The sequence below is a fragment of the Alternaria hordeiaustralica genome (assembly GCF_023758085.1).
Source record: "Alternaria hordeiaustralica strain BMP 2776 chromosome Unknown scaffold_26, whole genome shotgun sequence".
In the NCBI taxonomy this organism is placed as follows: Eukaryota; Fungi; Ascomycota; class Dothideomycetes; order Pleosporales; family Pleosporaceae; genus Alternaria; species Alternaria hordeiaustralica.
Genome location: NW_026056798.1, coordinates 24294 through 35971, shown reverse-complemented (window position 1 = coordinate 35971; position 11678 = coordinate 24294). Strand labels below are relative to the sequence as shown.

Here is an 11678-nt window from a genome sequence, read left to right as displayed (position 1 = left end):
GAACCGACTGTGTCAATCAGTATTGATCGAGGGTCTGTATCAGACTTTTGTAACCGACAAAGACCAAACACTACACTGAATGGTAGCTTCTCTGATGCGTCGAAGACGTTGTAGCGGCTGTGGAGCTGAACGTGAATCGGGAATTTGGTCATTGCGGTTCGTACGTGAGAAGAACAGAAGAACCTGTGGATACACCGGGAAATAAGAGTGAAGGGCTTTCTTGAAGATGAATTACCTTGCAGGTTTCATTCGCGTTCCTATAGGTCTTGAGCATAAGCACGAGATAAACACTCGTTGTTGCCTGCCGTCGCAGACATGCCACGCGAGTGCCCCACTCCGAATCTCGAACATGACGTCATCCCGCATTGTCGAACCCCGAGCTTTCCACATGAAACTTGGTCGATGTGGCTGGGGATCAGGGCCACGCGCCTCGCAGCGGAGAAACAAGAAATGAAAAGCCGTTGAAGGCCCAGCCCCGCGCGCCGAAGACGTTGTGTTCACACTCGAATCGTCTTCGGCAGCGCTTGCCTAGCTACACTCGCTTCCCCATCGCCCAATATGTCCATAACGTCCTTCGACAACAAGCCCGGAACAGGCGGCTTCCTGAAATTCAACTCCGGCCCGCCGCGCATTTATCTCACCTGCGCTCTACCAGCCCCAGAGAAAGCGCTGCTGTCCTGGCGCGAAGAAGGCTACGATGCGCAATACCTGCCCTACGATCCCAACACGCAAAACCAAGCAGCCTACATCCGGTCCCTGAAAGAACTATCCATAAATTTGAACCTGGGCGAGAACTACGCGATAATAGCTTATGGCGACGCAGCGAGCGTCGTCTTGAAAACAGCACAGAAGCCGTTGGCGAAATGCTGCGCTATCATAGCGTTTTACCCAAGTGTGTTACCGAGCCCAAAGACCATGTATCCGAATTCGCATCAGCTGCAAGTCCACATAGCGGGACTCAGCCAGTCTAGCCCAAGACCAGATATGTGCGAATGGAAGCTGTATCGGTACGAGAAGTGTGCCACGGGATTTGCGGATCCATCTTCGCGAGCGTATTCGGAGGTGGAGGCGAACCTGGCATGGACAAGAGCGCTAGCATGTATACGAAAAGGATTTGGAAAGAACGTGGACCTAGAACCGATTGCGCTGAGTCACTGGAACGCGAGGTTCGAAGACGACGACCCAGATCGAGCGAGTATGAGTGTGGTGAAGAACATGACGCAGGATAGTCCGCATGTCACGATCTTGCCGACTATGCAGGGTGGGGTGGGAAGGAAGAAGCTTGCGGAGTTTTACGGAGAGTTCTTCGTACCTAGTTTGGTGGATGACTTTTCCATACGATTGGTCTCGAGGACTATGGGTGTCAACCGTATAGTGGACGAGATGGTCGTGTCTTTTACGCATTCGGACGAGGTTGACTGGGTGCTGCCAGGCGTGCCGCCAACGAACAAGCGGGTGGAGATACCCATGGTCAGTATCGTGGCGGTAAGAGGAGACAAGCTGGTTTCAGAGCATATGTATTGGGATCAAGCTTCTGTTCTTGTGCAGGTCGGCTTGCTGGATCCTAGGATGGTTCCGAAGAAGTTGAAGAATGATGGACTGAAGGCGATGCCTGTCGTAGGGGCGGAGGCAGCAAAGCAGTTGGTTGAACCGCAACAGAACCGATATAACAAGCTGCTACAGATGCACGGTCTCATGGACGGTTTGAATGGCAACTAGAGATTATCGCATCTTATTTTCAGCGCGGTGTTCCGGAGTAAGGCTTGGAAGAATCGCTTCATCGAGCCTGGAAAGTCTCCGTAATCGCTTGATAGATTCTCCAATACTGTTCATCATCAAGTCCATCTCCAGATCAATTATTGGAATTATCTATTCTCAACCGATGAAACTGCATGTCGGCAGCTTGTACTCATTGAGTACCCAGTACTTCCGCCTCACACCCTCCCATTCACCCTTATCATCCAAGTTCGGTACAGGGACCGTTTCCCATTCTGTGTCGAAACCAGCCTCGAAGAGATCGAATTCTACGATCTTGTTGTAAACGTCGTAGACAATCTGGCGATCTGCTCCCATGCCGTTGAAAAAGCCGAACTTGCCTCCTTCGCCATCGGAACCACCGGCAGGATCGAGGAGCCCGATGACATGTTCTGTGAAGAACTCGCGTAGTGCTTTGTATTCTTCGGCGAAGGTATCAAAGTAGATCGCGTCGAACAGCTCGCCCTTTTCGACCAGGCCTGGTACAATGTCCTGCCAGCGGCCCTCGTGGATGACAACGCCCGGCTTCTCATGCCACCCCTGCTCTTTCATGCGCTTGATGACATCTGGGTGTGCCTCGATGATGTGGTGAGCCTTTGGCTTCTTTTCCTGCAAAATACCGTCGATGATACCCATTCCATGACCGACGTTCAGAACGCGAAGCCCTTCTGCCGGCACCAATAATTCGGCAGATCTGCGCATGAGTGTTGTCTCCCATTCCATCATGACTCCGTTCGAAGAATCGTCCAGTAATCGGTCGCGGTCGAACGTGAGCTTGGAAGAGAGATAATTGGGGTTCTCGGTTGATTCATCGCCTTGTGTTTCTTCCTGGCTGATGTCCACTACCTCGACGCCTTCAGCCACCTCTTCCACCTCATCATCCTCCTCGTCCTCTTCGTCTGAATCATCGTCTCCAAGAAGCTGGTATTGCTCCATGCGACTCAGCAGCATCTCTGCGCGCACGCCTGCGTCGACACAGAGCTCGTATAGTTCCTTCAGGCCCAATCGATGCGCGATGCATCCCGGTGTTTCGCCATTTGAATCCAAGTCGTTCCATATCGCACCGTTCTCGAAAAGGAATTTGAGGGTCTTTACAGCGCTGTCCATTTCGTTCTTCGCATCTTCCGCCCCGTCCGCTGCTTCTCCATTTGAGTTTCCGTTGACTTGTTTTGCGTCATCTTCGTCGGGCTCACAGGCAGCGATTGCGGCGTGCAGAGGCGTAAAACCAGTCTCGGAATCTTGGACGTTCGCGGAAGAGTTGCGCAGAAGGTTGCGGAGGGAGGCGGTGTCGTGGTTCGCAGCGGCGAGCAATATGCTCTGCGTCTGGAGATCAGTCTGAGTATCGAATTCCGGGTCGTCCATGATTATGTCAGTAGTGTTGGTGTTGTGTTCTCCAAGTGTCTGGAGGGGCAGTTGAGGGGCCTGGAAATTTACTGAGACGCGAGTCATGCAGGGTCCAGCTGGTGGATAGCGCAGTGTCATTGAGCCTCTCCCTCTCCTCAAGGCCAAAGCTATACTGAATTGCAAGAGTACGCCAAAATAGCCTTGCAACATGCATTGCAGCTCAGGTACCCCTCCAGCCAGTATTGAGCTATGTAGTCCCAGAAAATGACCCTAATTCATCCTCTACAACTCATCAATAACACTCGAATCCAACATCTTCTCCAGCTCCTCCCTCGGAGTGATCGTCCTGTTATCCTGCTTCGCTAGATACCCATCCTCCTCGACCAAAAAGTCTATCATCCCATCATCCCACCGTCCACTCCAGTTATGGTGTTTCCAAACAGCCTCCACAACCTCCACATCTGCATCAACAGTCTTAGCCACGTAATCAAAAACATTCTTTTCCTTCGGCGTATTCGTGAATACGTCCCGTGTTTTGTCAAGCGCCCTCACAAATTCCACAATGTCCTTGCGCCTCGAGGGATTGTCGAGAGCTTCTGTAGTAGAGAAAAGCGCATAGACTTCTCTGTAGATTGATGCGTTTTGGAAGATGATCGCGTCATCCCCCAAAGCCCTAGCGCCAAGCTCAACAGAAGTTTCCCAAATACCGAACGCATCCAGGCTTCCGTTGTTGAGAAGGTACGGCAGAGTATCGTTTGCACACGGCGTCTTCATACACCACCACGCATTAACCCCTTCGTACTCATTATCCTTCACACCAACACTACTCATCATATTGTGTACGAACACTTCCGCACTCGAACCCAGAAAACTGCCAATCCTCTTGCCCTTCAGATCTTCAAGTTTGTTGATACCCTTCCTTCTATCGGCGACGAGGCGGTACGAAACCTCGCAGATGACGTAGATGAGGCGGATGTTGCGGTGATCGACATATTGTCTGATACTTGGTGTTTCGGCGTTGGCGCTGAGGTCGACGCTTTGGTTGGAAAGGATGTCGGGGACACCACCTGATATGAGAATTGCAGGCGTACTGCCGTTGTAGAAGTTCTCGATGGCGTAGGGCTGAGGCGTCCGCTCTATCCAAAGGGGATAGGATGCGATCGTAAGTCCGACAACATGGTGAAGCTGGATGATAACAACGGCGAGTAGAAGTAATGAATTCATGATGCGGAGTATGAGCGATGAATATCTGATTCTGACATTGAATGATTCTCCTCGAACTTCGAGCTTATATGTATTTGCTCACGTCTTGACCGCCACAAGAGCTTTGTGACGCCGGGAGAATATGGCAGTCTTGGATTTCTGCATGCAATTACAGTATCCCGATGGATGACGTTGGAGCAGGGATCAGTGCATTGAAGCGGTTACCCATCAGGAATATTGCAGGGTATATCACCCCATTCTGACGTTTTGCCTAAGCCGTCGAATTGGGGCGTAAAAGAGACGCACGATACTCAAAGTGACGCGGAACAGTCTTGAAGATCTGCTGCATATCAAGGTTAGACTATCGGAAACAAGCTTGCCACTAGAATGCATTTTAGCAGATGCAGCAAGAACGTACAATGAGACAGAAAACGCGTCAGAGGAAACATAAAAGACACAAAAGCTTTCCATGTCTAATTGGATCGTTGATGAGATAGAATTCAGATTTGGCTTTCGCCATGCCTACCTACCGTAACGCCGTGGTACCAACATAGCCGGATCGTGTGCGTATGGTACGCATCCGTAGAATGCCAAGGCACGTATATTTGTTGTACAACAGCCTTAGTGAGACTGTATCCAGCCCAACATTTGACCGAAAGCTTGCGCTTGTGACTGCTTGATCTTGGCATCCTCATAGTCTCCGTATACAGCAAAACCGTGAGGTACGCCCTCGAAGACCTGAACCTCGTGCTCGACTTTGTTCGTCTCCATGGCTCTGCGACCAGGTGTCAATGCGTCTTCTTCCGAGAACATAGGGTCGTCTTTGACCGCGGCAATGTAGACGGGTGACTTGACAGCTTCGAGGTCCTCTTTGTATGTCATGGTTGGGTGCGCAACAGCGCCGGCCTTAAGAACGGGTTCTTTCTTCGTCGTGCCTTGCTCTACATCTTTCTGTGTTTCTTGACCCCAGGCAACAGTGTCAGGCAGCTCGGATGCCAACATGAGGATGTACTTGGCGCCGAAACAGTAGCCGATGCCATAGATTCCTCCACCGTTGGCAACAGCATCGGCGTACTCTTCCTTTGCACTCTCAACAACCTTGTGCAGCAGCGGAAGGACCTTTTCAGGAGTATGCCGAGCGAGCCACATGTCAATCATGAATGACTTGATGCCCTCTGCGGTCCTCAGCTTGACCGATTCTAGCCATGATGCTTCCTTGGGTATCTCTGTCATGTCAACAGTGTTCGGCGCTGGGTCGTTGTCGAACTGATCGGGCATGACGACGAGGTAGCCTTCCGAAGCGTACTTGTCAGCCTGCAGCTGGTTGTTTGTAGACTTGACGCCAGTGCCGCCTGTCAGCATAAGCAGGAGCTTTGAGGGCGAGTGTGGGTAGTCGGCCGGTTTCGCGATGTAGCATTCGACGCCGCCTAGCTTCGTGAGGTCGCCGGTAGGTTTCTCGCCGGAAGGTGTTGGACGATCTGTGGTGCAGTGTTCCTGGATAATCAGTATATGGGAGTAAGAGCTGGGGCACTAGATGCAGGTATCCACAACACACTCAAGGTATCTTGAGCAACAGAACTTTGGGCATGCATGTGCAGTTTCCTGTGACAATGACTTGACTTACACCCATGCTTGGCCCTTCTTGCGCTCTGGTGTCTCCGGGGAAGACGCTCTCCGCTGCTGCCTCTTGGGCTTGCTCTTGAGGCTTCTCCTGCGCATCACTCTCGGGTGCGCGCGTAGCAATGTCGTTGTCCGCCATGATTTCTGTAGATTGTGTAGTGTTGAGTCGATATACGCGAAAGCTGGTATGAGTGAGCTGCAGCTGGCTGTGAAGGGTCCAAGCCAATTACGTAGCCCCGCACAGCCCCAGAGCCACTTGGACGCGTGGATGCGGTTAGAGCGGGGCCACTGAGTCACGTGTCGAGACGCGTCGACGCGCTTTCTCATCTTCGACGTGTGCCCGCCACCGACACACGCCATCTCAACACCACGCAAACACACATACACAGTCACCATGGCAGAGGGAGCAATCACGCAAGGCGCTATTCAGTGAGTAATGGCACGATGAAGAATTCTATGTCGCACTCTGACACCGCCTAGGAGCATCTTCCAGCCCAGCGGCTGCTTCGTAGAAAATCCCGTCCTGCAATGCGTGCAGATCAAGACGATGGAGCCCAAGGCGGGCGAGGCGAACCCAGTGCAGCGCTTCCGCGTTGTCTTGAGCGACATTCGCAACTTCATACAGACTATGATCGCGACGAGTAAGTCAAGCGCAGGCACTATACGGACGTAGCTAATCCCATGCAGCCGCCAACGACATTGTCACTTCTGGTCAGCTTAAGAAGGGCTCGATAGTTCGCCTCCTCAAGTACAACCCTCAGCGTGTCAAGGATAAGAAGTACGTATTTTCTTCCCTGATAAGTCTTCTGTCCTAACAATTGCCAGCATCCTGATCATCATGGAACTGGAGGTCCTGTCGCAATACGGCGAACTCGACAAGATTGGACAGCCCGAAGCTCTCGACACCAAGGCCGCTGAGGCACAACCCGCAGCCATCTCAGGCAACAACTTCTACGGATCGAAGCCCGCGCCTGCCCCTCAACAACAACAGCGATCCCTCCCTACTCACCAGAGCAATCCCGGTACTTCCTCGCATCCCAACCTCTACCCCATCGAGTCTCTTTCGCCATATGCACACAAGTGGACTATCCGCGCACGATGCACAGCCAAGAGCGATATGAAAGAATGGCACAACCAGAAGGGAACGGGCAAGCTGTTCAGCGTAAACCTACTCGATGACACCGGCGAGATCCGAGCGACGGCTTTCACCGAAATCGCCGATAAGCTTTACCCCGTCTTCGAGGTGGGCACCGTATACTACATTTCAGCACCTTGCCGAGTCACGCTTGCTAAGAAGCAATTCTCCAACCTGCCTAACGACTACGAACTGCAATTCGAACGCGACACCGAAGTTGAGAAGGCGGAGGATCAGGAGAACAAACCACAGATACGATTCAATTTCACCAAGATTGGTGACCTGAACACCATCGAGAAGGACGCAACGGTCGATACTATCGGTGTTTTGAAGGAGGTCGCAGAGGTTACTACGATAACATCGAAGAACACCAACAAGGACTACAGCAAGCGAGAATTGACACTAGCCGATGACAGCCAGACGTCTGTCAGACTTACCATCTGGGGCAAAGCCGCCGAGAGCTTCGAAGCGCCGCTAGAATCCATTATTGCATTCAAGGGAGCCAAGGTCTCCGACTTTGGCGGACGAAGCCTGAGTCTGCTGAGCTCTGGCACTATGATGGTAGACCCAGACATTGATGAGGCTCACAAGCTGCAAGGATGGTTCAATGCTGCTGGACAGACTGCGACATTCTCTACACACCAGAACTTGACCTCGGCTTCAGGTGGTTCCAAGAACGAAGTCAAACCCATCTCGGCAGTCATCGAGGAGGAAGCTTACCTCCAAGACACACCCACATGGCTAAGCCTCCGAGCATCTGTCTTGTACGTCAAGAATACTACCATTGCATACCCTGCGTGTTCGAACACCGGTTGCAACAAGAAGGTCATTGAGGAGAACCCTGGTGCCTGGTGGTGCGAGAAGTGCCAGGCTACCTACCCTGAACCTCAATACCGCTATGTGCTTAGCGTCAACGTTGGCGACCACACTGGCACGCTGTGGCTCAGCTGTTTCGACGAAGCTGGACAAGACATTGTTGGCATGTCGGCAAACGATGCCATGAAGATCAAGATGGAAGATGATGAGAACAACACGCAAAACTTCATGAATGTCATGCAAGAGGCTACATGCAAGACGTTCAACTTCAGGGTGCGGGCAAAGATGGAGACATACCAGGATCAGCCAAAGTGAGTATACTGCACGTCGTGGTTTGACATCTGCTAATATTCTGCAGGCCGCGTTATCAGGTTCAGAACTTGAACAAGCTCAACTACGCCGCGGAGGCCAACAAGCTGGCTCAGCTCATCAAGCAGTACAACATCGACGACGACACCTTGTTCGTCAACTAGAATCGTGCTTGTCTCTTTCGAGCGACTGCATCACGTTTGGTAGTATTTAGTAATGTACATGAGAGCTTCGAATGATGGATGTTAGATAGATGCACACGACGTTCCGCGCGGACAAACCCCCGAATGAAGCAAGTTGTACCATACCATTACGAGTCTATTGCCGCGGCCTATGTTGTCCGACCCCACTATAGCTCAAGCTCAATGACTAGCTGCCCCTCAAACGTCATTACCAATCATTTCCGTAGCTACCGGAATGGCCTCGGAACAGACTACCACTTTCCTTATGAATTTCTGACATTCTGACAATCTGACAATCTGACAATCTGACAATCTCTCTGACAACCTTTCACTAATTGTAAAGCGCCACTTTTCCACCTTTCAATTGACTGGTATTCATTTTCAACGGCCAACAACCCCATTCGACTGTTACAATGAGCGACACGATGCGCGCAGTAGGTGCGTACCGATATCATTGTACTTTTCAACGCTGAATCCGCTAACTTCGCGAAGACATCAAAGATGGCAAAGGCCCAATCGAGAACCTCCACATCACCGACATCCCCAAGCCGAAGCTCGGAAAGTCGCAAGCGCTCGTCAAGATCAAAGCTTTTGGTCTGAATCGCATGGACCTATTGCAACGTGAAGGAATGTACCCAGTACCCCCTGGTGCTTCAAAGATCCTTGGTGTAGAGTTCTCGGGTACAATCGCAGAGTTGAGCGCAGAAGGCGGGGGCAAGGAGGGCTTCAAGACGGGAGACGAGGTCTTTGGTCTGGCATATGGAGGAGCGTATGCCGAGTACATTGCAGTGTCGACACATATGTTGGTACGGAAACCAAAGGAGTTGACTTGGGAGCAATGCGCGGGTATTCCTGAGGTAAGTCAATGCCTTCTCGTAGCGTCCAGCGCACCGTAAATTATCGTTTTGCTAACAAAGTCCTCGTAGACCTGGATCACAGCAACCCAAGCCATGTACCTCGTCGGCCAATTCGCTGCTGGCAAAACCATCCTCTGGCACGCCGCCGCCTCTTCAGTCTCGATCGCCGGTATCCAACTCTCCCTCGCCGATAACGCCTCCGCCGTCTACGCAACCGCACGTCAAGACGCCAAATGCGACTTCGCCGTCAAAGAACTCGGTGCAACCGCCGCATTCAACACAACATCTCAGAACTGGGCGGAAGAGGTCATGAAGGCTACAGATGGCAAGGGCGTAGACATCATCGTGGATTTCATCGGTGCATCCTACTTCCAAGCAAACCTTGATGCTATCGCCAAAGATGGTGTTATTGTTAATCTGGGCTTCATGGGTGGAACCAAGGTGCCTGAGGGAACAGATATCAGCGCATTCATCAGGAAGAGGTGTACCTTTGTTGGAAGCAGTCTGCGATCGAGAGACGAGGACTACCAAGGCAAGCTGAGGGATCAGCTTGTGGAGCATGCGTTGCCTAAGATGAAGGACGGAAGCTTCAAGCTGTTTGTGGAGAAGGTGCTGCCATGGGAGAAGGTGCAGGATGCGCATAGGCTGTTGGAGGAGAACAAGACTAAGGGCAAGGTCATCTGTACTATCGATTAGGAGGTCGTCAATGTAGAAGGGTATCGTAGGTAAGGAGATCACGAGAGATCAGCCAATAACCTCAAGTCTAATCACAGCATTCAACAAGATACAGAAGTACTTGAACCATGTCTTCAGTGCACGTTGAATATTACTCAACATGCTACAGCACCATCGCACTTGTTTGATGTTCCTTAGAAGACAAGATTACTGCAGGCTTCGCATTAATGTTCTAACGTTCAAGCCCAACTCCCCCGCCCCAAAAAAGTAAATCTCAACATCGCACTATCAACACCACCACCACCACGAGGCCACCACTAGAGCAAAAAGACGACGTTGGCCAGATTCGAACTGACGCTCCCGAAGGAACAAGATTTCTAGTCTTGCGCGATAACCACTCTAGAAACCCGAAATTAGTAAGCGGGCTTGGAGGTTTAGAGAAGATGTAGCTTACCCGCCACAACGCCTTAAAGCGACACCTGTGTGATTCGAACACACGCTCCCGAAGGAACTGGCTAACTTCCCTCTAGACAGAGGACTAGCAGGCCAGCGCGTTAACCACTCCCTGAAATTTGGGATTAGCAAGCGTTGATGATAGATGGACTGGGTAGCTCGTACGCCAAAGTGCCTTCAATTCTGTGAATTGGTTGCTGATTGATGAAGAAATTTGGACTTGATACTTACACAATGTCAACAATAGAATGCCGGCGTTGGAGATCGAGAACTGAAATTTTGGGTGGATCTCGTGGAGGAGGGCTAGAAATGTTGAGTTGTGGCGACAGGAAGGTGGGACGTGTTCGTGGGGCTGGAGGTTTGACGGGTAATCGGGCGGTAAGTGCGGGGACGTTGAGCTGAACTTGAACTTGATAACTTCGAACATCTCTTACCATCATCCCATCACTATTCGACAATAGACCTTTGAGGAATGCAGAGCTCCGATAAATCCTGAAATCTCAATGCTGGTTCATTGAGTATGTTGTTTCCCGTACGTATTCTAAGGTAATGGTCGTTAGCCTAAGCTGTCGGCAAGCGCCAAAACAAAAGGGGGAAGATCGTGTATGAAGTGAATGGACGACCTCGGGAGTATAGCCACGTACCTATGTACTTGAGCCTCGCGGAAGGACTAATTGCTGACCGGTCAAACCAATGACTACTCAACCATGACTAACTGACTGACAACTTGGGAGAGCCGACATCAACAATGCTGTCCACGGACGGCTTCGCTGCGTCTCTTGTCATCCCACCTCATGCCTTCGCTTCCGCTTCGAAAGCCGTCACTCGCTCGGCGAAATCGTCCCTTCTCTTGTCGAGCTGACGAGTTGCCTGTTCGATAGTTCGCAAGACAGACTTAGCGCCAGGGCCACCTGACTTCTGGACCTTGTCGTACCTGGTTTTCATCTCTTTCGCTTCTTCCACCAGCGTGGCTGTGTGTCTGCCCAAAATCTTCAACGCAATCTCGAAGCCAAGCTCCCGAGTATCTGGACCTCTCAAACAGCCGATCGCTGATAGCATTCGTTTGGCAACTGCTGGCGCATAACCCACTATTTCGCTTCTTACCCATTCCAAGAACTCGAATGTGTCCACAGGAGGAACCTCTGGCTGTAAGGGCATCGGTTCACCTCTCAGATCTGCAAGTCTTCCCCTACGAAACGTTGGTGATGGGGCCCTTTTCGATGCTGGCTGTATGGCCATTGGTGGACCTCTTAGATCTGCAATTCTTCCCCCACAAAACGTTGGTGATGGGGCCCTTTTCGATGCTCGAGCTGCATCATCACCAGTGCG

At 51.4% G+C, this 11678-nt stretch overlaps 7 protein-coding genes across 7 annotated transcripts; 3 read left to right on the top strand and 4 right to left on the bottom strand.

The window, feature by feature from the left end:
- Window positions 1–558: 558 nt before the first annotated feature.
- On the top strand, window positions 559–1719 carry J4E84_009104 (uncharacterized protein; the record flags this gene model as incomplete). Its single annotated transcript, XM_049391669.1, has 1 exon — window positions 559–1719. The coding sequence occupies one exon, from the start codon at window positions 559–561 to the stop codon at window positions 1717–1719; it is 1161 nt and encodes a 386-aa protein (XP_049240534.1).
- A 156-nt stretch (window positions 1720–1875) lies between these two features.
- On the bottom strand, window positions 1876–3117 carry J4E84_009103 (uncharacterized protein; the record flags this gene model as incomplete). The annotated part of the gene is made up of 1 exon (XM_049391668.1): window positions 1876–3117. One exon carries the CDS (start codon window positions 3115–3117, stop codon window positions 1876–1878), a length of 1242 nt encoding a protein of 413 aa, XP_049240533.1.
- A 264-nt stretch (window positions 3118–3381) lies between these two features.
- Window positions 3382–4277, bottom strand: J4E84_009102 (uncharacterized protein; the record flags this gene model as incomplete). Its single annotated transcript, XM_049391667.1, has 2 exons — window positions 3382–4189; window positions 4273–4277. The coding sequence occupies 2 exons, from the start codon at window positions 4275–4277 to the stop codon at window positions 3382–3384; spliced, it is 813 nt and encodes a 270-aa protein (XP_049240532.1).
- Window positions 4278–4923: 646 nt separating this feature from the next.
- Window positions 4924–6061, bottom strand: J4E84_009101 (uncharacterized protein; the record flags this gene model as incomplete). Its single annotated transcript, XM_049391666.1, has 2 exons — window positions 4924–5796; window positions 5927–6061. The coding sequence occupies 2 exons, from the start codon at window positions 6059–6061 to the stop codon at window positions 4924–4926; spliced, it is 1008 nt and encodes a 335-aa protein (XP_049240531.1).
- Window positions 6062–6316: 255 nt separating this feature from the next.
- J4E84_009100 (uncharacterized protein) lies at window positions 6317–8346 on the top strand (the record flags this gene model as incomplete). Its single annotated transcript, XM_049391665.1, has 5 exons — window positions 6317–6351; window positions 6403–6563; window positions 6610–6700; window positions 6748–8184; window positions 8232–8346. 5 exons carry the CDS (start codon window positions 6317–6319, stop codon window positions 8344–8346), a joined length of 1839 nt encoding a protein of 612 aa, XP_049240530.1.
- A 431-nt stretch (window positions 8347–8777) lies between these two features.
- On the top strand, window positions 8778–9917 carry J4E84_009099 (uncharacterized protein; the record flags this gene model as incomplete). The annotated part of the gene is made up of 3 exons (XM_049391664.1): window positions 8778–8802; window positions 8857–9221; window positions 9291–9917. 3 exons carry the CDS (start codon window positions 8778–8780, stop codon window positions 9915–9917), a joined length of 1017 nt encoding a protein of 338 aa, XP_049240529.1.
- A 1224-nt stretch (window positions 9918–11141) lies between these two features.
- Window positions 11142–11457, bottom strand: J4E84_009098 (uncharacterized protein; the record flags this gene model as incomplete). Its single annotated transcript, XM_049391663.1, has 2 exons — window positions 11142–11374; window positions 11454–11457. The coding sequence occupies 2 exons, from the start codon at window positions 11455–11457 to the stop codon at window positions 11142–11144; spliced, it is 237 nt and encodes a 78-aa protein (XP_049240528.1).
- Window positions 11458–11678: the final 221 nt, after the last annotated feature.